General features: G+C 54.0%; 2 protein-coding genes across 2 annotated transcripts; one reads left to right on the plus strand and one right to left on the minus strand.

The window, feature by feature from the left end:
• The first annotated feature begins 1,699 nt into the window (after window positions 1–1,699).
• On the plus strand, window positions 1,700–9,073 carry SPAG7 (sperm associated antigen 7). The gene is made up of 7 exons (XM_038768269.1): window positions 1,700–1,789; window positions 4,438–4,505; window positions 6,338–6,426; window positions 6,810–6,894; window positions 7,156–7,245; window positions 7,331–7,487; window positions 7,718–9,073. Exons 1-7 carry the CDS (start codon window positions 1,705–1,707, stop codon window positions 7,825–7,827), a joined length of 684 nt encoding a protein of 227 aa, XP_038624197.1. The 5' UTR covers window positions 1,700–1,704; the 3' UTR covers window positions 7,828–9,073.
• Window positions 9,074–10,710: 1,637 nt separating this feature from the next.
• On the minus strand, window positions 10,711–19,568 carry ENO3 (enolase 3). Its single transcript, XM_038768544.1, has 11 exons — window positions 19,377–19,568; window positions 16,613–16,708; window positions 14,037–14,095; window positions 13,704–13,773; window positions 13,409–13,542; window positions 12,775–12,997; window positions 12,430–12,627; window positions 12,126–12,327; window positions 11,734–11,842; window positions 11,524–11,582; window positions 10,711–10,959 (listed from the first exon to the last, which is right to left on the minus strand). The coding sequence occupies exons 1-11, from the start codon at window positions 19,459–19,461 to the stop codon at window positions 10,890–10,892; spliced, it is 1,305 nt and encodes a 434-aa protein (XP_038624472.1). The 5' UTR covers window positions 19,462–19,568; the 3' UTR covers window positions 10,711–10,889.
• Between the last annotated feature and the right edge of the window lie 495 nt (window positions 19,569–20,063).

Genomic DNA, 20,063 nt, shown 5'->3' on the forward strand with positions numbered 1-20,063 from the left:
CCCAGCCCGCACCCTCCGCTCCTCCGCCGCTAATCTCCTCACTGGGCCTCGTTCTCGCCTGTCCCGCCGTCGACCCCCGGCCCACATCCTCCCCCTGGCCCGGAATGCCCTCCCTCCGTACACCCGCCAAACTAGCTCTCTTCCTCCCTTCAAAGCCCTACTGAGAGCTCACCTTCTCCAGGAGGCCTTCCCACACTGAGCCCCCTGCTTCCTCTCCCCATCCCCCCCACCTTACCTCCTTCCCCTCCCCACACCACCTGTATAGATGTATATGTTTGTACGTATTTATTACTCTATTTGTACATATTTATTCTATTTATTTTATTTTGTTAATATGTTTTGTCTTGTCTATCTCCCCCTTCTAGACTGTGAGCCCACTGTTGGGTAGGGACCATCTCTATGTGTTGCCAGCTTGGACTTCCCAAGCGCTTAGTCCAGTGCTCTGCATACAGTAAGCGCTCAATAAATAAGATTGAATGAATGAATACGATTGAATGAATGAATGAATATGATTGAATGAATTCATTCATTCAATCGTACTTATTGAGCGCTTACTGTGTGCAAAGCACTTAGCCCAGTCCAAGTCGGCAACATACAGAGCCCGTTGTTCATTCATTCATTCAATCGTATTTATTGAGCGCTTACTGTGTGCAGAGCACTGGACTAAGCGCTTGGGAAGTCCAAGTGAATTCATTCATTCAATCGCATTTATTGAGCGCTTACTGTGTGCACAGCACTGGACTAAGCGCTTGGGAAGTCCAAGTGAATTCATTCATTCAATCGCATTTATTGCACTCTTACTGTGTGCAGAGCACTGGACTAAGTGCTTGGGAAGTCCAAGCGAATTCATTCATTCGATCGTATTTATTGAGCGCCTACTGTGTGCAGAGCACTGGACTAAGCGCTTGGGAAGTCCAAGTGAATGCATTCATTCAATCGTATTTATTGAGTGCCTACTGTGTGCAGAGCACTGGACTAAGCGCTTGGGAAGTCCAAGCGAATTCATTCATTCAATCGTATTTATTTTATTTATTTAATTTATTTTATTTTGTTGGTATGTTTGGTTTTGTTTTCTGTCTCCCCCTTCTAGACTGTGAGCCCACTGTTGGGTAGGGGCCGTCTCTATGTGTTGCCAATTTGTACTTCCCAAGCGCTTAGCACAGTGCTCTGCACATAGTAAGCGCTCAATAAATACGATTGATGATGATGATGATGATTTATTGAGCGCCTACTGTGTGCAGAACACTGGACTAAGCGCTTGGGAAGTCCAAGCGAATTCATTCATTCAATCGTATTTATTGAGCACCGACTGTGTGCAGAGCACTGGACTAAGCGCTTGGGAAGTCCAAGCGAATTCATTCATTCAATCGTATTTATTGAGCGCCTACTGTGTGCAGAGCACTGGACTAGGCGCTTGGGAAGCCCAAGTTGGCAACACATACCCAACAGTGGGCTTACAGTCTAGAAATGAATGAATGAATGAATGCCATCGTTATTATTATTATTAATTGGCCTCCGACGGGGTGCCGCCGCGCGGGGGGCGGCCTCCCCTTTAAGGGGGCGTGGCTTCATCGCCGCCGCCGGCCACGCCCCTTCTGCGCGCGCCGGCCCCGCCCCTTCTGCGCGCGCCGGCCCCGCCCCCTTAAAGGCGCCCCGACCCGCCCTTTAAGGCGGCCGAGCCGCCGACGCTCAGTCGCTTCCAAGATGGCGGACCTGCTCGGCTCGATCCTGAGCTCCATGGAGAAGCCGCCCAGCGTCGGTGACCAGGAGACCCGCCGGAAGGCCCGGGGTAAGGCCGCGGCCGCCGACCCGTCCTCCGGAGCCCCGGGACCTCCCTCCACACCGCGCCCGGCTCCGGGGCCCGGCCTGCCCTCCCCGCCATCGACACCCCCCGTTCGGCGCCGCTCCGCCCGCCCACCGCGCGCCCCGATTGGTGGCCGGCCCCGTCCGTCAGCCCGTCGCGCCGCCCCGATTGGCGGACGGCCCCGCCCACCCGCGGTGCCGATTGGCCGCCCGGCCTGCCTGTCCGGCGCTGGCCCCTTCCTGATTGGCGGGGGAGCCTCGGGGGGCCGGACTGAAGAGCCCCGCGGGACGGAGCGCCCCCCAACGACGGGAAATAATAATAATAATAATAATAATAACATTTATTAAGGGCTTACTATGTGCAAAGCATTCACTCATTCAGTCGTATTTATTGAGCGCTTACTGTGTGCAGAGCACTGGACTAGACGCTTGGGAATCAATCAATCAATCGTACGTATTGAGCGCTTACTGTGTGCAGAGCACTGGACTAAGCGCTTGGGAAGTCCAAGTGGGCAGCATACAGAGCCCGTTGTTCATTCATTCATTCAGTCAGTCGTATTTATTGAGTGCTTACTGTGAGAAGAGCACTGGACTAAGCGCTTGGGAAGTCCAAGTGAGCAACATACAGAGCCCGTTGTTCATTCATTCATTCATTCAATCGTATTTATTGAGCGCTTACTGTATGCAGAGCACTGGACTAAGCGCTTGGGAAGTCCAAGTGAGCAACATACAGAGCCCGTTGTTCATTCATTCATTCATTCAGTCGTATTTATTGAGCGCTTACTGTGTGCAGAGCACTGGACTAAGCGCTTGGGAAGTACAAGTGAGCAACATACAGAGCCCGTTCATTCATTCAATCGTATTTATTGAGCACTTACTGTGTGCAGAGCACTGGACTAAGCGCTTGGGAAGTCCAAGGCGGCAACATACAGAGCCCGTTGTTTATTCATTCATTCAATTGTATTTATTGAGCGCTTACTGTGTGCAGAGCACTGGACTAAGCGCTTGGGAAGTCCAAGTCGGCAACATACAGAGCCCATTGTTCATTCAATCGTACTTATTGAGCGCTTACTGTGTGCAGAGCACTGTACTAATAGCTTGGGAAGTACAAGTTGGCAACATAGAGAGACAGTCTCGACCCAACAGCGGGCTCACAGTTTAGAAGGGGAAGACAGACAACAAAACAAAACATATTAACAAAATAAAATAGAGTAAATATGTACAAATAAAATAAATAGAGTAATAAATACGTACAAACATATATACATATATACAGGTGTTGTTGGGTAGGGACCGTCTCTATATGATGCCAACTTGTACTTCCCAAGCGCTTAGTACAGTGCTCTATTTATTTATTACTCTATTTATTTTACATGTACATATTTATTCTATTTATTTTATTGTGTTAATATGTTTTCTTTTGTTGTCTGTCTCCCCCTTCTAGACTGTGAGCCCGCTGCTGGGTAGGGACCGTCTCTATATGTTGCCAACTTGGACTTCCCAAGCACTTAGTACAGTGCTCTATTAATTTATTACTCTATTTATTTTACTTGTACATATTTATTCTATTTATTTTATGTTGTTAATATGTTTTGTTTTGTTGTCTGTCTCCCCCTTCTAGACTGTGAGCCCGCTGTTGGGTAGGGACCGTCTCTATATGTTGCCAATTTGGACTTCCCAAGCGCTTAGTCCAGTGCTCTGCACACAGTAAGCGCTCAATAAATACGATTGAATGAATGAGTGAATGAAATGAATACAGAACAGTGCTGTGCACATAGTAAGCACTTAATAAATGCCGTCATTATTATTATCATTACAGAGATGGTCCCTACCTAACAGCGGGCTCACAGTCTAGAAGGGGGAGACGGACAACAAAACAAAACATGTGGACAGGTGTCAAAGTCATCAGAACAAATAGAATTAAAGCTGTAGGCACATCACTAACGAAATAGAATAGTAAATATGTACAAGTAAAATAAATAGAGTAATAAATCTGTACAAATGTATATACAAGTGCTGTGGGGAGGGGAAGGAGGTAGGGCCAGGGGGTGGGGAGGAGGAGAGGAAAAAGGGGGCTCAGTGTGGGAAGGCCTCCTGGAGGAGGTGAGCTCTCAGTAGGGATTTGAAGGGAGGAAGAGAGCTAGTTTGGCAGATTTGGGGAGGGAGGGCATTCCGGGCCAGGGGGAGGACGTGGGCCGGGGGTCGACGGCGGGACGGGCGAGAACGAGGCCCAGTGAGGAGATAAGCGGCAGAGGAGCGGAGGGTGCGGGCTGGGCTGGAGAAGGAGAAAAGGGAGGTGAGGTAGGAGGGGGCGAGGTGAGTGCCTGAGCGCTTTAAAGCCGACCATGAAGGGCCTCTCTTTGCCGCGGAGGTGGATGGGCAGCCGCTGGAGGTTCTCGAGTAGGGGGGAGAGCGGTGGTCTCTTGGCCATGAGGAGGGAGGGCGTTCCAGGCCAGATGCGGGAGGTGGGCGAGGGGTCGGGGGCGAGAAAGACGGGCTCGAGGTACGGCGAGTAGGTTGGTGTTAGGGGAGCGAATGGGGCGGGCTGGGCTAGAGTAGGAGAGGGAGGGGGCCAGCCGGTTGAGTCGCTGACCCCCCCCCTCGGTCTTTTGTTTCCTCTCCCCCCTCCCCCAGAGCAGGCCGCCCGGCTGAAGAAGCTGCAGGAGCAGGAGAAGCGGCAGAAGGCGGAATTCCGGAAAAGGGTGAACGTGCCCCCCCCACGCCCTCCCCAATCCTAGCCCGGGCGGAGTTGGGGGGCGGGGGGTGGGCTCGGAGTGGGGGAAGGCTTCTCAGGGTTGGAGACCTGTCATGGGGAGGGGGTGTGAGGGAAGGAAGATTTTTGAGGGAGAGGGTCCCTGTCTAATTCCCACCTGGGCACTTTCCCAGCGCTCAGCACAGTAAGAGCTTAGTAAATGTTGTTACTACTTCTCTCCCCCTCCCCGCAAGCTCACCCAGCCACTTACCTCATCTGGAAAGCGGGGATTAAGACTGTGAGCCCCCCGTGGGACAACCTGATCACCTTGTAACCTCCCCAGCGCTTCGAACAGTGCTTTGCACATAGTAAGCGCTTAATAAATGCCATCATTATTATTATTATTACTTACACAATTAGTAGGGTGTCCTGAACAGCACAAACTAACTGCGGTGTTCGTTGGGCACTTCCTGTGTGGTAAGCGCTGCTCTAAGCATTGGGGTAATAATAATAATAATAATAATAATAATAATAATAATAATAATGGCATTTATTAAGCGCTTACTATGTGCAAAGCACTGTTCTAAGCGCTGGGGAGGTTACAAGGTGATCAGGTTGTCCCACGGGGGGCTTACAGTCTTAATCCCCATTTTACAGATAAGGTAACTGAGGCACAGAGAAGTTAAGTGACTTGCCCAGAGTCACACAGCTGACAGTTGGCGGGATGGGGATTTGAACCCGTGACCTCTGACTCCAAAGCCCGGGCTCTTTCCACTGAGCCACGCTGCTTCCCTGGATATGAAATGGGTAGATATGAAATGATCAAGTCCGCCCCTGTCCCACACGGGGCTCACAGCCTAAGAGTGAGGGAGAACGGGGATTTTAATCCCATTATACGGATGAGGCAACTGAGGCCAGAGGAAGTGAAGTGACTTGCCCAAAGTCACACATTAATTGGCAGAGCTGAAATTAGAATCCATGTCCTCTGATTCCCAAGTCCGGGATCTTTCCACTAGGACACACTGCTTCCCTGCCCACTGTGAGCTCAGAGTTTAGAGGGTGAGATGGACTTAATTCAAATAAATAATTTACAGATTCAATCAGTCAGTCAATTGTATTTATTGAGCGCTTACTGTGTGCAGAGCACTATATTATACGCTTGGGAAAGTCCGATATAACAATAGACACAGATTCATTCATTCGATTGCACGTATTGAGTGCTCACTGTGTTCAGAGGACCGCTTGGGAGAGTACAGTACAACAATAAACAAGACATATTCACCACCCACAACGAGCTTACAGTCTAGAGGGGAGACAGCCGTTAATATAAATAAAGAAATGACAGATACGGACATTAGTGCCGTGGGGCTGGGAGGGGGGAGGAACAAAGGGAGCAAGTCAGGGTGAAGCAGAAGGGAGTGGGAGAAGAGGAAAGGAGGGACTTAGTCTGGGGAGGCCTCTTGGAAGAGATGTGGCCTCAAAAAGGCTTTGAAGAGGGTGAAGATGGGGGAAGAGTCATTGTCAACGTGACACATGGTAGCTTAGAGAACGGAGGAAAAAGTGCTTAAAGACTAGGGCACTTATGGTGCTTGCTCTCTCGTCCGTTACCCGGATGACCACCATCACTGGTGCCTGTCCCACTGGGCGGCAAACCGGGGAGGACCAGGGGGAAGGGACAGGCCCGGGGTGACCCCGCTGAGGCTTGGGGAGGAGAACGGCAGAACCGAAGCTCGGATCTGACTGAATTGAATCGCGGCATCTGTGGAGCGCTCACTACGTGCCAAGCGCCGCATTAAGCGTTGCACATGGGGGCTCACAGTCTTCCCCCTCCCCCGAGGGCAGATGGAGAAGGAAGTGTCGGACTTCATCCAAGACAGCGCCCAGACCAAGCGCAAGTTCCAGCCCATGAACAAGATCGAGCGGAGCATCCTGTACGTTTGGGGCGAGGGCAGAGCCGGGGGCTGGGATGCCCGGGTCCGGGGTCCAGCCCCCTGAGACGTCCGGGAGGTGGGGGCCGGGGGGCCTGGGTCCCCGACCCCTCCCTGCCATCAGCCCTCCTTCGAGATGTCAGGGGTGGGGGGCCAGGATGCCCGGGTCCCTGACCTCTCCCGGCCTTTGACTCCCTGAGATGTCAGGGTGGGGCTGCGGGGTTGCTCCCTGGGATTGGTTTCCTGAGTGTGTCATCCCGCCGTACCCCCAAACTGCCGGGCCCACGTTGTGGGGGAGGACGTGGAGACCACTCTCCTGGCTCTTGGGGCCTGGCCCAAAGTAAGGCCACCGACTGACGACTCCCCTCTCTCTCCCGCCGCACCAGCCACGACGTGGTGGAGGTGGCCGGCCTCACCTCCTTCTCCTTCGGGGAGGATGACGACAGCCGCTACGTCATGATTTTCAAAAAGGTGCGGGGGCGCCCCGGTGGGCAGAGGCCCAGGGCCGCCTCGGCCCGGGCGGCGGGAAAACCCACCCGCCGAGCCCAGCTGGACCGGATGGGAGGACTCAGGGGAGGCTTCCCGGAGGAAGCGGGCTTCTGGCAGCTCTGGGGGTGGGTTTTTCCGTCTCCCGGAGCAGGTGGCGGGGAAGAGTGGCTACTGGTGGGTTCGGGGAGGTTCCGGGTGGTCTCTCTCCCCGCTAACCTCCATCGCCACCCTCTCCCCCATCAGGAGTTCGCCCCCTCGGACGCCGAGCTGGACTCGTACCGCCGGGGAGAGGAGTGGGACCCGCAGCGGGCGGAGGAGCAGCGGCGACTCAAGGTACGGCCGCCAGCCCCCCTCTCCTCCCCCCTGGCCCGGCCTCTGCCCTCCCCGGCGCCCATCCCTCTCCTCTCCCTCCCGTCAGGAGCTGGCCCAGCGGGAAGCAGAGGAAGAGGCCTCGAGGGGCCCGGCGGTGGTGAACCCCAACACTGACTACAAGGACAAATACAGCCACCTCATCGGCAAGGGGGCCGCCAAAGACGCCGCCCACATGCTCCAGGCCAACAAGGCCTACGGCTGCGGTGAGAGGGGGTCAGGCGCCTAGGAGGGCCGTGGGGGGAAGTGGGGGAGACTACATCTGCCAGAAGCCCCCGGGACCTCCGGCATCCCAGTTGGTGAAGATGTTGACCTTGGGTCTGCTGGGAGTTGGAGTCCCCTTTGACTCAATCACAGGAATAAGGAAGTGGGGTGCTGGGGTCCCGGCGGGGGACGTCTCTGAGGTCTCGCCTCCTTCCTCCCCTGCTTCTTTCAGTGCCGGTGGCTAACAAGCGGGACACACGCTCCATCGAGGAGGCCATGAACGAGATCCGTGCCAAGAAGCGGCTGCGGCAGAGTGGGGAGGAGGGCCCGGCTGCTTCCTAGGCCCTCCCTGCGGCCCGGGGTGGGGGCCGGGCAGACCTCCCCGCCCGCCCCCCGGCCATGATGCGCACTCGGCAACCCTAGGCCCCTCCCCGGGGCCTAAGCTTTTAAAGACTCCCAACCCCAACCCCTCTCCCACCTCCTAGACAGAGGGCAGGGAAGGGACAGGCTGGGGGACGGGCAAGGGGATATGAAGTGAATGTTTTAGAGTTTTAAAAGGTGGAGTGGGAGTGAACGCCCCTGCTCCTTGAGGTCTTGTGTGTGTGTCTGTGTGTCTGTGAGAGCGTGAGGCAAAGGTAGAAAGGAAAGCGAGAGTGAGTCGTGACCAGAAAGACCATACTGAGTATTTAATTTGTGTTTTTTCCCCCCACCCCTTTCTCACAGGGACTTCCTCTTCCCTGGGGGGAACGGGCAGGGAGCTCTGAATAAACACTATGGAAAGACTCAGCTGTGATGGTCTGTGGAGGGGCAGGTAGGGTTGAGGCTTTGGGGGCCAGACTCCCCAAATTCTACCCGGCCGGCCTGAGATTCCGTCTCTGGCCGGAACCACGGGGCCCTTAGAGGAAGTCGGGGGCGGTTACCTCTCGGCCGGCGTCTCACCGTTAGGGAGGGACCCTCCAGCCCCCCTCAACCCTCTCCCCCACACCCCCCCCCCCCAACTTTCCCCCCAGCCACCCCCTCAGAGACCGCTTCTCCACACGTCAACTCAGAACCCCCTCGGAGCGGCTGGTATCGTCTCTGCCTGTACGACTTCCTGTGGTAACAGATCACCCAGGCTCACACGCTCTCACGGCCTCCGACGGTAGGGTTTCCTCCGCTCGGGCTTGAACCTGCGACCCCTGAGCCTTCCCCCACCCCACCCGGGGGGAGAGGGATTCTGGACGGATTTCGCTCACACCGGTTCGTGTTCCCCAATCCCAAGCTTCTCAGGACCCCGGAACCTCTTGACCCCCTTTCTCCAGGTCGGGTCTGTCTATATTGAGAAGGGTGACGCAGTATTCCAAGTGTGTGATGTCTTTACAGAGGCAAAACTAAGCTTCTCTAATTTTTTGTTGTTGTTGTTAAGCACTTGCTATGTGCCAGCGCTTGGTACAGTGCTTTACACAGTAAGCACTCAATAAATACGATTGAATGAATGACTGCCAGGCACTTTTACTAAGCGCCGTACTGGCTAATCGGTTGGACGCAGTCCCTGTCCCACGTGGGGCTCACGGCGTTAATCCCCATTTTACAGAGGAAAGAACAAAGCACGGAGAAGTGAAGTGACGTGCCCAAGGAGAAGCAGCGTGGCCTAGTAGATAGAACACGGGCCCGGGAGTCGGAAAGATCTGAGTTCTAATCCCGGCTCTGCCACTTGTCTGCTGGGTGACACTGGGCAAGTCACTTCATTTCTCGGCTTCAGGTCCCTCATCTACGAAATGGGGATTCAGACTGTGAGCCCCATGTGGGCCAGGGACTCTGTCCAACCCGATTAGTGCGTATAATAATAATAATGATAATAATAATGGTATTTGTTAAGCACTTACTACGTGTCAAGCACTGTCCAGCCCCATGTGGGACAGGGACTGCGTCCAACCTGATTAGCATGTATTATAATAATAATAATGGTATTTGTTAAGCACTTACTATGTGTCAAGCTCTGTCCTAAGCGCTCGGTTAGATACAAACTAACATCTACCCCAGCACTTAGTACAGTGCCTGGCACATAGTGAGCGCTTAACAGATACCAAAAAAAAAACCAAACAGTTCACACAGCAGATGAGTGTCGGTGCTGGGATTCAATTAGATTAGTTTCGTTTTCGATCCCTATTGGACGCCGCCTGGTTCTCTTTCGTGGCTGCCGCCTCATGGGGAACCGACACAATCGAATAATAATAATTGGTATTTGTTAAGCGCCTACTATATGCCAAGTACTGTACTAAGCGCTGGGGCAGATACAAGGTAATATGGTCCCTCATGGGACTCACAGTCCAAGTAGGAGAGAGAATGGGTTTTGTAGGTGAGGGAACTGAGGCCCAGAGAAGGGAAGTGTCTTGCCCAAGGTCTCCCAGCAGGGAAAAGGCAGAGCCAGGATTAGAACCCGGGTCCTCCGTCTTCCAAGCCCGGGCTTTTTCCATCCGGTCACGCTGCTTTCCAATCGGCTGATCTCTTTCCTAGTGGGCTCCTCCAGGCCGTGATGGCGGCCTTCTGGGGCACCGGCCAAGACCCGCCTCGACTGGAAGAGAGGCTGGAGCTGGCCAGGGTCAGGCTCGGTCAGTGCCCTATTGCTTCCTCTCTGCTCCGTCTCACTTCCCTCCTCCTCGTCTCATATCCTGTGTCCCCTTTCCAACCGTCTTCCCTTCCTGGACCCAGTTTGTAGTTGGTCAGCTCTCCCCACCAACAAATTCCCTGGCTCTCCTTTCTTGCTGCCTTCCCAGACAGTAATATTAATTATTATTGCATTTAAGCACCTACTGTGTGCCAGGCCCTGTACTAAGCGCTGGGATGGGTATAAGCAAATCGGGCTGGACACAGTTTCTGTCCCACGTGGGGCTCACAGTCTCAATCCTCATTTTAGTCCTCATTTTCTTTTCTTCCGAGCCCAACTTCCCGTCTGTCCCAGCCCTCTATTTCCTGTCTCCCTATCATACCCAGTTCCTCTTCCAACTTCCTCTGTGCCCCAGCCGTCCATTTCCGGGGGGTTTCCCGGCCGTGCCCGGTCCCGCTTCCATCCGCCAGTCCCCTCTCCCTTTCCGCTGTCCTCAACTTCCCACTTGACTCATCCCATATTTTGTATTCCAATGTCACTTCCCAAGCCCGTTTCCCCTCTTCGGCCGGTCCCACCTCCACGGCTCTCGGGCTCCATTTCCTACCCTTTCCACCCCAAAAACGGAGTCCGAACTTTGCGGCTTTCACTGGAGCTTTATTGACCAGGAAGGAGGGGGCAGCCCGTTGTTGGGTAGGGACCGTCTCTAGATGTTGCCGATTTCTACTTCCCAAGCGCGCAGTCCGGTGCTCTGCACACAGTAAGCGCTCAATAAATACGATTGAATGAATGAATCTCCAGTGGCCGAGATCCAGGCTCCTCACTTGGCCTTGGGGTTGCGGAACTTGCGTCCGGCAAAGACTGCTTTGTCGCCAAGGGCCTCCTCGATCCTGAGCGGGGAGGGGCGGGATGGGGTGTCATGTCCAACCGTACACACGAAGGCCCAGGCCCCCTGCCCTGAGAGACCATCCCCTTGAAATGGTCCCATCTCTTCCCCTCTAGACTGTAAGCTCATTGTGGGCAGGGAATGTGTCGGTTATATTGTTCTATTGTACTCTCTCAAGCGCTCAGTACAGTGTTGTGCACCCTGTAAGCGCTCAATAAATACGATTGACCGTTACACTGTTCTGTTGTCCGCTCCCAAGAGCTTAGTATAGGGCTCTGCACACAGTAAGCGCTCAGTAAATACGACTTACTGACTGACAGACTTCCCCGGCCTATCTACCTCTCGACTGCTCCCTTCCTCCCCACCCAATCCCCCCCCGCGACCCCAGCTCTAGATGGGCCAGCTTTTCACTGGGAGCATGTGGGTGGAATGGGGTTAGGGATTTGGGGGAGCCCAGGGGGTGAAGGAATAGACTCCAAAGAGTGGATGGGCACTATTTTAGACTTCTCAAGCCTGGTTGGAAACCCTGCCCCCGACCACAGCCCCCTTCCTCCATCCTCCCCCTTACCTCAAAAGCTGGTTGTACTTGGCCAGGCGCTCGGAGCGACACGGGGCTCCCGTCTTGATCTGGGGGAGAGAGAGGGCTCAGTGAGCATCTGAGAGGGCTGGGAAGGGGATGGGCTGACTCGAACCTTGGAGTCCGGGGCTCCCGGGAGGGGTATGTAGTGGGAGGGGGCGGGATAGAGGGGTTTTTGGGGGGAAGGGCCCCCCAACAGACCTGGCCAGTGCACAGTCCCACGACGAGGTCAGCGATGAAGGTGTCCTCCGTCTCTCCCGAGCGGTGGCTCACCATGACGCCCCAGCCATTGGTCTGGGCCAGCTTGCAGCTGCAAACCAGAGGGTTTAGGATGGGGAGGGTCACACTGGAGTCCTCACTTGTCCCATTCTCCCCTGGCTCTGGACACCCATCCCTGGGACTTGCGATAAGGCCTATGCTTCTCATCCTTCACCTCCCGGCCCCAGGTGGACCTCTTGAGCGTGCCCTTTGGCCTCTGGAGGCCGATTCACGGCCCCCTGCGCCTGGGTGTCCTGGGAGCCGATCGGATGAGGACGGGGGACGGATGACTCCGGGGTGTAGGGGGGCGGGCCGGAGAGAGCGGTGTCACTCACGCCTGGATGGACTCGGTGACGGAGCCGATCTGGTTGACTTTGAGCAGGAGGCAGTTGCAGGCCTTCTTCTCCACGGCCTGGGCGATGCGTTTGGGATTGGTCACGGTCAGGTCATCCCCCACGATCTGGATGTTCACGCCCGAAAGGAAGGACGTCCACGTGGCCCAGTCATCCTGGTCAAACGGGTCCTCGATGGAGACCACTGGGAGAAGGTCGGGGGAGGTTGTCGGCGGGGATCAGATGGCCCAGTGGCGGGGACCAGGGGAGACCAGGCGGCCCGGCGTGGGTCAGGGGCAGCTCTCACCGGGATAGTTCTTGATGAAACTTTTGTACAGGTCTCCCAGCTTCTCCCCGGAGATGTGCCGGGCGGGGTCATCCGGGGATTTGAAGTCCAGGTCGTACTTCCCGTTGCGGAAGAACTCAGAGGCCGCCACGTCCATCCCGATGACGACTTTGTCCGGGTAGCCGGCCTGCCGGATGGCCGTATTCAGCAGCTCCAGGGCTGGGGGCGAGAAAAGGTGAGAACCCAGGAGTCCACCCCCGCCCCAGGGACCCCGGGATGTCGAGGCAGTGACCCTCCCCTGCCCTCAGCGCTCCCCGCACCCACCCCCCGGGCCCGATCATCCCCCCAAGTCCAGGGGCCGGGCACCTTCGTTGTTCTCCAGGATGTTGGGGGCGAAGCCGCCCTCGTCACCCACGTTGGTGGCATCCTTGCCGTACTTGGCCTTGATGACGCCCTTGAGGTTGTGGTAGACCTCCGCCCCGATGCGCATGGCCTCCCGGAAGGACGCGGCGCCCACGGGCAGGATCATGAACTCCTGCATGGCCAGCTTGTTCCCCGCGTGGGACCCCCCGTTGATCACGTTGAACGCCTGTTGCCGGCGGCGGGGTGGGGATGGGAGGGTGGGGTCACGGAAGGGAAGGAGGAACGCGTCCGAGGAGGGAGAGGAAGGGGGCAGGATGACTAGAACTAGGGACGGGAGGGAATTGTGGGAGGAGACGGATATCCGAGGGATACTTCATTCAATCGTACTTATTGAGCGCTTACTGTGTGCGAAGCACTCGGTGAAAGAGGAGGGGGCCCGGTGGGAATTGAGGTGGGGAGAGAGAAGATTCCCCAGGGACCGGGGCGATGGGATCTCACGCGACGGTGGGAGAGGAGCGAGGGGTGGGACAGAGGGTGAGAGCCCTGCCTTGGTCACAGGGAAAAAAGTGGTCACCCTGCAGGGGTCTGAGGGATCGGACTAGGGACGCCTGCGGGGTCAGGGATCGGAGCTACTCACGGGGACGGGCAGGACAAGGTCAGGATTTCCGGCCAGGTCAGCGATGTGTCTGTACAGGGGGATGCCCTTTTCGGCCGCCCCGGCCTTACACACAGCCAGAGAGACGCCCAGGATGGCATTGGCCCCAAATTTGGCTGTGAGGGAGACGGGGTGGGAGAGGGGATCAGGACCTTCCTCTCCCCCAGCCCCCCTCTTGTACATACTCTAGTGCTTAGCACAGAGTAAGCGCTTAATAAATCCCACACTTTAATATTATGGTTACCGAGAGTTTCGCCTCCCCCCCGCAGCGACTCACACTTGTTCTCTGTCCCATCCAGTTCGATCATGAACTTGTCCACCTTCTCCTGATCCACAACGTTCAGTTTCTGTAGGGGTGGGGAGGCAGAAGGGGGGCGGGTCAGGCCTCAGAGGTCCAGGCCAGCGGGGGTGGGTTAGGGATGGTAGGGTTCAAACGAGCCACATTGCTGGGGCTTCGAGCATCCTCCGACACCCCCTTTCCCGGAGGTATCCAGGGATGGAGGTGGGGGCAGGAGGTTGGGTAAACTTGAGGGGTCGGAGAAGTTGAAGGGGAGGGGGGTGGTACCCCGGGAGGGAGAGATGGGAAAGGGGGAGACCGTGGGGTGGTCACCTTTTCCAGGAGGGCGGGGGCCAGAGTCTTGTTGATGTGCTCCACGGCCTTTAACACCCCTGAGAGGTAAGGAGATTGGGTTGAGGGGCGAAACAGAAGCCCCCCGAGCCTACTCCAATGTCTGCTTCCACCCTCCCTCCCTCTCTGAGCTCTCAGACCCCTGGTATTAGCCCCGCTTCCTTTTTGTGCGTGATTTTTTTAAATAGTATTCATTAAGCTCTTACTATGTACCAGGCACTGGGCTAAATCCAGGTTAATCAGGTTGGACTCAGTCCCTGTCCCACATGGCGCTCAAGGTCTCAATCCCCATTTTACGGACGAGGGAACTGAAGCCCAGAGAAGTGAAGTGCTTGTACATATCCTATTTATTTTATTTTGTTAGTATGGTTTTGTTCTCCATCTCCCCCTTTTAGACTGTGAGCCCACTGTTGGGTAGGGACTGTCTCTATATGTTGCCAACTTGTACTTCCCAAGTGCTTAGTACAGTGCTCTGCACACAGTAAGCACTCAATAAATACGACTGGTTGAAGTGACTCACCCAAAGTCACCCAGCAGACAAGGGGCGAAGCTGGGGTTAGAACCCAGTTCTTTGTGGGCAGGGGATGTGTCTGCTAATTGTTATAGTGTACTCTTCTGCCAAGCGCTTAGTACAGTGCTCTGCACACAGTAAGCGCTCAATAAATACGACTGGTTGAAGTAACTCACCCAAAGTCACCCAGCAGACAAGGGGCGAAGCCAGGGTTAGAACCCAGTTCTTCGTGGGCAGGGGATGTGTCTGCTAATTGTTATAGTGTACTCTTCTCCCAAGCGCTTAGTACAGTGCTCTGCACACAGTAAGCGCTCAATAAATACGCTGAATGAACCCAGGTCCTTCTGACAGCCGGGCCCGGGCTCTGCCCACACCGTGTGGCTCAGTGGAAAGAGCCCGGGCTTGGGAGTTGGAGGTTCTAATCCCGACTCCGCCACTTGTCAGCTGTGTGACTTTGGGCAAGTCATTTCACTTCCTTCTCTGTGCCTCAGTTACCTCATCTGTAAAACGGGGACTAAGCCCCACGTGGGACAATCTGATTACCTTGTATCTACCCCAGTGCTTCGAACAGTGCTTGGCACATAGTAAGTGCTTGACAAATACCATCGTCATTATTATTACTTTCCTTCGAATCGTGGCATTGGCCCCGCCCCCTTTCTGATTTTTGTTAGCCCCGCCCCTTCGGACCCTTGATGTTCACCATGCCCCCTTGGACTAATAATAATAATGGCATTTATTAAGCGCTTACTATGCGCAAAGCACTGTTCTAAGCGCTGGGGAGGTTACAAGGCGATCAGGTCGTCCCACGGGGGGCATCCCCATTTTACAGATGAGGCAACTGAGGCCCAGAGAAGTGAAGTGACTTGCCCAAAGTCACACAGCTGACAATTGGCAGAACTGGGATTTGAACCCATGACCCCTAATAATAATAATAATAATAATGGTATTTATTAAGCGCTTACTATGTGCAAAGCACTGTTCTAAGCGCTGGGGAGGCTACAAGGTGATCAGGTTTGTCTCACGGGGGGCTCACAGTCTTCATCACCATTTTACAGATGAGGCAACTGAGGCCCAGAGAAGTGAAATGACTTGCCCAAAGTCACACAGCTGGCAATTGGCAGGACTGGAATTTGAACCCATGATCCCTAATAATAGTAATGGCATTTATTAAGCGCTTACTATGTGCAAAGCACTGTTCTAAGTGCTGGGGAGGCTACAAGGTGATCAGGTTTGTCTCACGGGGGGCTCACAGTCTTCATCACCATTTTACAGATGAGGCAACTGAGGCCCAGAGAAGTGAAATGACTTGCCCAAAGTCACACAGCTGGCAATTGGCAGGACTGGGATTTGAACCCATGACCCCTAATAATAGTAATGGCATTTATTAAGCGCTTACTATGTGCAAAGCACTGTTCTAAGTGCTGGGGAGGTTACAAGGCGATCAGGTTGTCCCACGGGGGGCTCACAGTCTTCATCCCCATTTTCCAGATGAGGTAACTAAGGCCCAGAGAAGTGAAATGACTTGCCCGAAGTCACACAGCTGACAATTGGCGGAGCTGGGATTTGAACCCATGACCCCTAATAATAATAATAGTAATGTATTAAGCACTTACTATGTGCAAAGCACTGTTCTAAGCGCTGGGGAGGTTACAAGGTGATCAGGTTTGTCTCACAGGGGGCTCACAGTCTTCATCCCCATTTTACAGATGAGGCATCTGAGGCCCAGAGAAGTGAAATGACTCGCCCGAAGTCACACAGCTGACAATTGGCAGAGCGGGGATTTGAAGCCATGACCTCTGATGCCAAACGCCGGGCGCTTTCCACTGAGCCACGCTGTCCCCCCGCCTTGAAATCTTCATGTGAGCCACGCTCTTGGAAAATTGGCGTTGGCCCCGTCCCTTTTCTGATTTGGGTGTTAGCCCCAACCTTTCGGACCCTTGACGCTGGCCACGTCCCCTTGGGCTCTTCGGGTCGGCCACAGCATCTTCGGACCCTCGGCGTTGCCCCCACCCCCTTGGAGTCTCCGGCCCCGGCCCCCGGCCCTCACCTTTGCCCAGGTAGCGGCTCTTGTCGCCGTCCCGCAGCTCCAGGGCCTCGTAGATGCCGGTGGAGGCTCCGCTGGGCACGGCCGCTCGGAACCGGCCTGCGGAAGGCACCGAGGGGGTCACGGGGGGACCCCGGGAGGCCCCCCCATCCCGTTCACTCCCTTCCGAGTCCCCCTGTTTTATAATAATAATTACCGTATATGTTCCGGGCGCTGTACTAAGCTCTGGGGAGGATACGAGCAAATCGGGATGGACACAGTTCCTGTCTCACAGTCTCAATCCCCCTCGTCCCCCTCTTACCTCCTTCCCTTCCCCACAGCACCTGTATATATGTATATATGTTTGTACATATTTTTTTTACTCTATTTTATTTGTACACATCTATTCTATTTATTTTATTTTGTTAGTATGTTTGGTTTTGTTCTCTGTCTCCCCCTTTTAGACTGTGAGCCCACTGTTGGGTAGGGACTGTCTCTATATGTTGCCAATTTGTACTGCCCAAGCGCTTAGTACAGTGCTCGGCACATAGTAAGCGCTCAATAAATACGATTGATGATGATGATGATCTTACAGATGAGGTAACTGAGGCCCAGGGAGGTGAAGGGATTTGCCCCAGATCACGCAGCAGACAAGGAGCGGAGTGGGATTAGAACCCATGACCTTCTGACTCCAAGGGCCGTGCGCCACGCTGCTTCTCTTGCTCCCTTTATTCATTCAATTGTATTTATTGAGCGCTCACTGTGCAGAGCACTGTACTAAGCGCTTGATTCACTGCCCCGTCCATCATTCAATCGTATTTATTGAGCGCTCACTGTGTGCAGAGCACTGTACTAAGCGCTTGATTCACCGCCCCCATCCATCATTCAATCGTATTTATTGAGCGCTCACTGTGTGCAGAGCACTGTACTAAGTGCTTGATTCACCGCCCCGTCCATCATTCAATCGTATTTATTGAGCGCTCACTGTGTGCAGAGCACTGTACTAAGCGCTTGATTCACCACCCCGTCCATCATTCAATCGTATTTATTGAGCACTCACTGTGTGCAGAGCACTGTACTAAGCGCTTGTTTCACTGCCCCGTCCATCATTCATTCAATCGTATTTATTGAGCGCTCACTGTGTGCAGAGCACTGTACTAAGCGCTTGATTCACCGCCCCGTCCATCAGTCAATCATATTTATTGAGCGCTCACTGTGTGCAGAGCACTGTACTAAGCGCTTGATTCACCGCCCCCGTCCATCATTCATTCAATTGTATTTAGCTTGATTCACCGCCCCCGTCCATCATTCAATCGTATTTATTGAGCGCTCACTGTGTGCAGAGCACTGTACTAAGCGCTTGATTCACCGCCCCGTCCATCAGTCAATCGTATTTATTGAGCGCTCACTGTGTGCAGAGCACTGTACTAAGCGCTTGATTCACCGCCCCGTCCATCATTCAATCGTATTTATTGAGCGCTCACTGTGTGCAGAGCACTGTACTACGCGCTTGATTCACCGCCCCTGTCCATCATTCAATCGTATTTATTGAGCGCTCACTGTGTGCAGAGCACTGTACTAAGCGCTTGATTCACCGCCCCCGTCCATCATTCATTCAATCGTATTTATTGAGCGCTTACTGTGTGCAGGGCACTGTACTAAGCGCTTGGGAAGTACAAGTTGGGAACGTATAGAGACTGTCACTACCCAACAGCGGGCTCACCATCACCAGAGCGCTTATATCCACCTCCATAATTTATTTATTTCTACTAATGTCCGCCTCCCTCTCAGGACGGTAAACTCGCTGTGGGCAGGGATCGGGCCTGTCATGGTATGTTGCCATCTCCCAAGGAGGTCATGGGTTCTAATCCCGCCTCCACCACTTGTCTGCTGTGTGACCTTGGGCAAAGTCACTTCATCTCTCTGGGCCTCAGGTCCCTCACCTCTCTATATGTTGCCAACTTGTACTTCCCAAGCGCTTAGAACAGTGCTCTGCACACAGTAGGCGCTCAATAAATACGATTGATTGATTGATTGATTGATTGAGACTGTGGGCCCCACATGGGACAGGGACTGTGCTCAATTTGCCGCTTAGTACAGCGCCTGGCACATTGTAAGCGCTTAACAATCCTCAATCCCACAGCACCTGTATATATGTATATATGGTTGTACATATTTATTACTCTATTTATGTATTTATTTATTTATTTTACTTGTACATTTCTATCCTACTTATTTTATTTTGTTGGTATGTTTGGTTCTGTTCTCTATCTCCCCCTTTTAGACTGTGAGCCCACTGTTGGGTAGGGACTGTCTCTATGTGATGCCAATTTGTACTTCCCAAGCACTTAGTACAGTGCTCTGCACATAGTAAGCGCTCAATAAATACGATTGATTGATTGATTAACAGATACCATCGTCATCTGCTCCTCCTCCCTTCCCCATCGCCCCTACTCCCTCCCTCCGCTCTAGCCCCTTCCCCGCCCCACGGCGCTTGTGTATATCGGTAAATATTTATGATTCTATTTATTTTATTAACGATGTGTAAAGATCTGGAATGATATTTATCCATTTTGATGCTACGGATGCTCCAGTGCTCTGCACACAGTAGGCGCTCAATAAAAAGGATTCGAAGAAAGAGGGGACGGAAGGGAGAGGCCACGGCCTACAGTCGGGAGCTGGGGTACCAGAAGACCGGGATTGAGGGGTGTTGTGAGGGGGTCCCACGAGGAGCCGGGGGAGGGACAGGACAGGGAAAGTGGACCGACCCCCCCAACCCCCCTTTCACCTTTGTCCGTGTACAGGTCGACTTCAACCGTGGGGTTTCCGCGGGAGTCCAGGATTTCCCGGGCGAAGATCTTCTGGATCGACATGGCTTGAAGGGAGAGGAGACGCGGGACGTGGCTGGAGGGAAAATCGGGAAAGGCCGGGGGGCTCCTCCTGCGGTTTTCAGGGCGAGCTTTCCCGGCCCTCTCCCCCCTCCCCTTAGCCCCCCCACCCCACCACTTCAGCCGAGGCAGGTGGTTGGGATAAAAATACCGTGCGGAGTGACACTGGAGAAAGGTCAGCGCTCTTCCCCTCCCCGCTTCTCCTCTGACCCCATCCCCATTTTCTCCTGCACTGACTTCTCACTCTCCTTCGGCTCTAAAAATCCCGCTCTCTCCTCTATAATAATAATAATAATAATAAAGATGGCATTTATTAAACGCTTACTATGTGCAAAGCACTGTTCTAAGCGCTGGGGGGGATACAAGGTGATCAATCAATCGTATTTATTGAGCGCTTACTGTGTGCAGAGCACTGGACTAAGCGCTTGGGAAGTCCAAGTTGGCAACATCCAGAGACGGTCCCTACCCAACAGTGGGCTCACAGTCTAGAAGGGGGAAGACAGAGAACAAAACCGAACATATTAACAAAATAAAATAAATAGAATAGATATGCACAAGTAAAATAAATATGTACAAACATATATACA

The sequence above is a fragment of the Tachyglossus aculeatus genome, chromosome Y4, assembly GCF_015852505.1.
Source record: "Tachyglossus aculeatus isolate mTacAcu1 chromosome Y4, mTacAcu1.pri, whole genome shotgun sequence".
NCBI classification, from domain to species: Eukaryota; Metazoa; Chordata; class Mammalia; order Monotremata; family Tachyglossidae; genus Tachyglossus; species Tachyglossus aculeatus.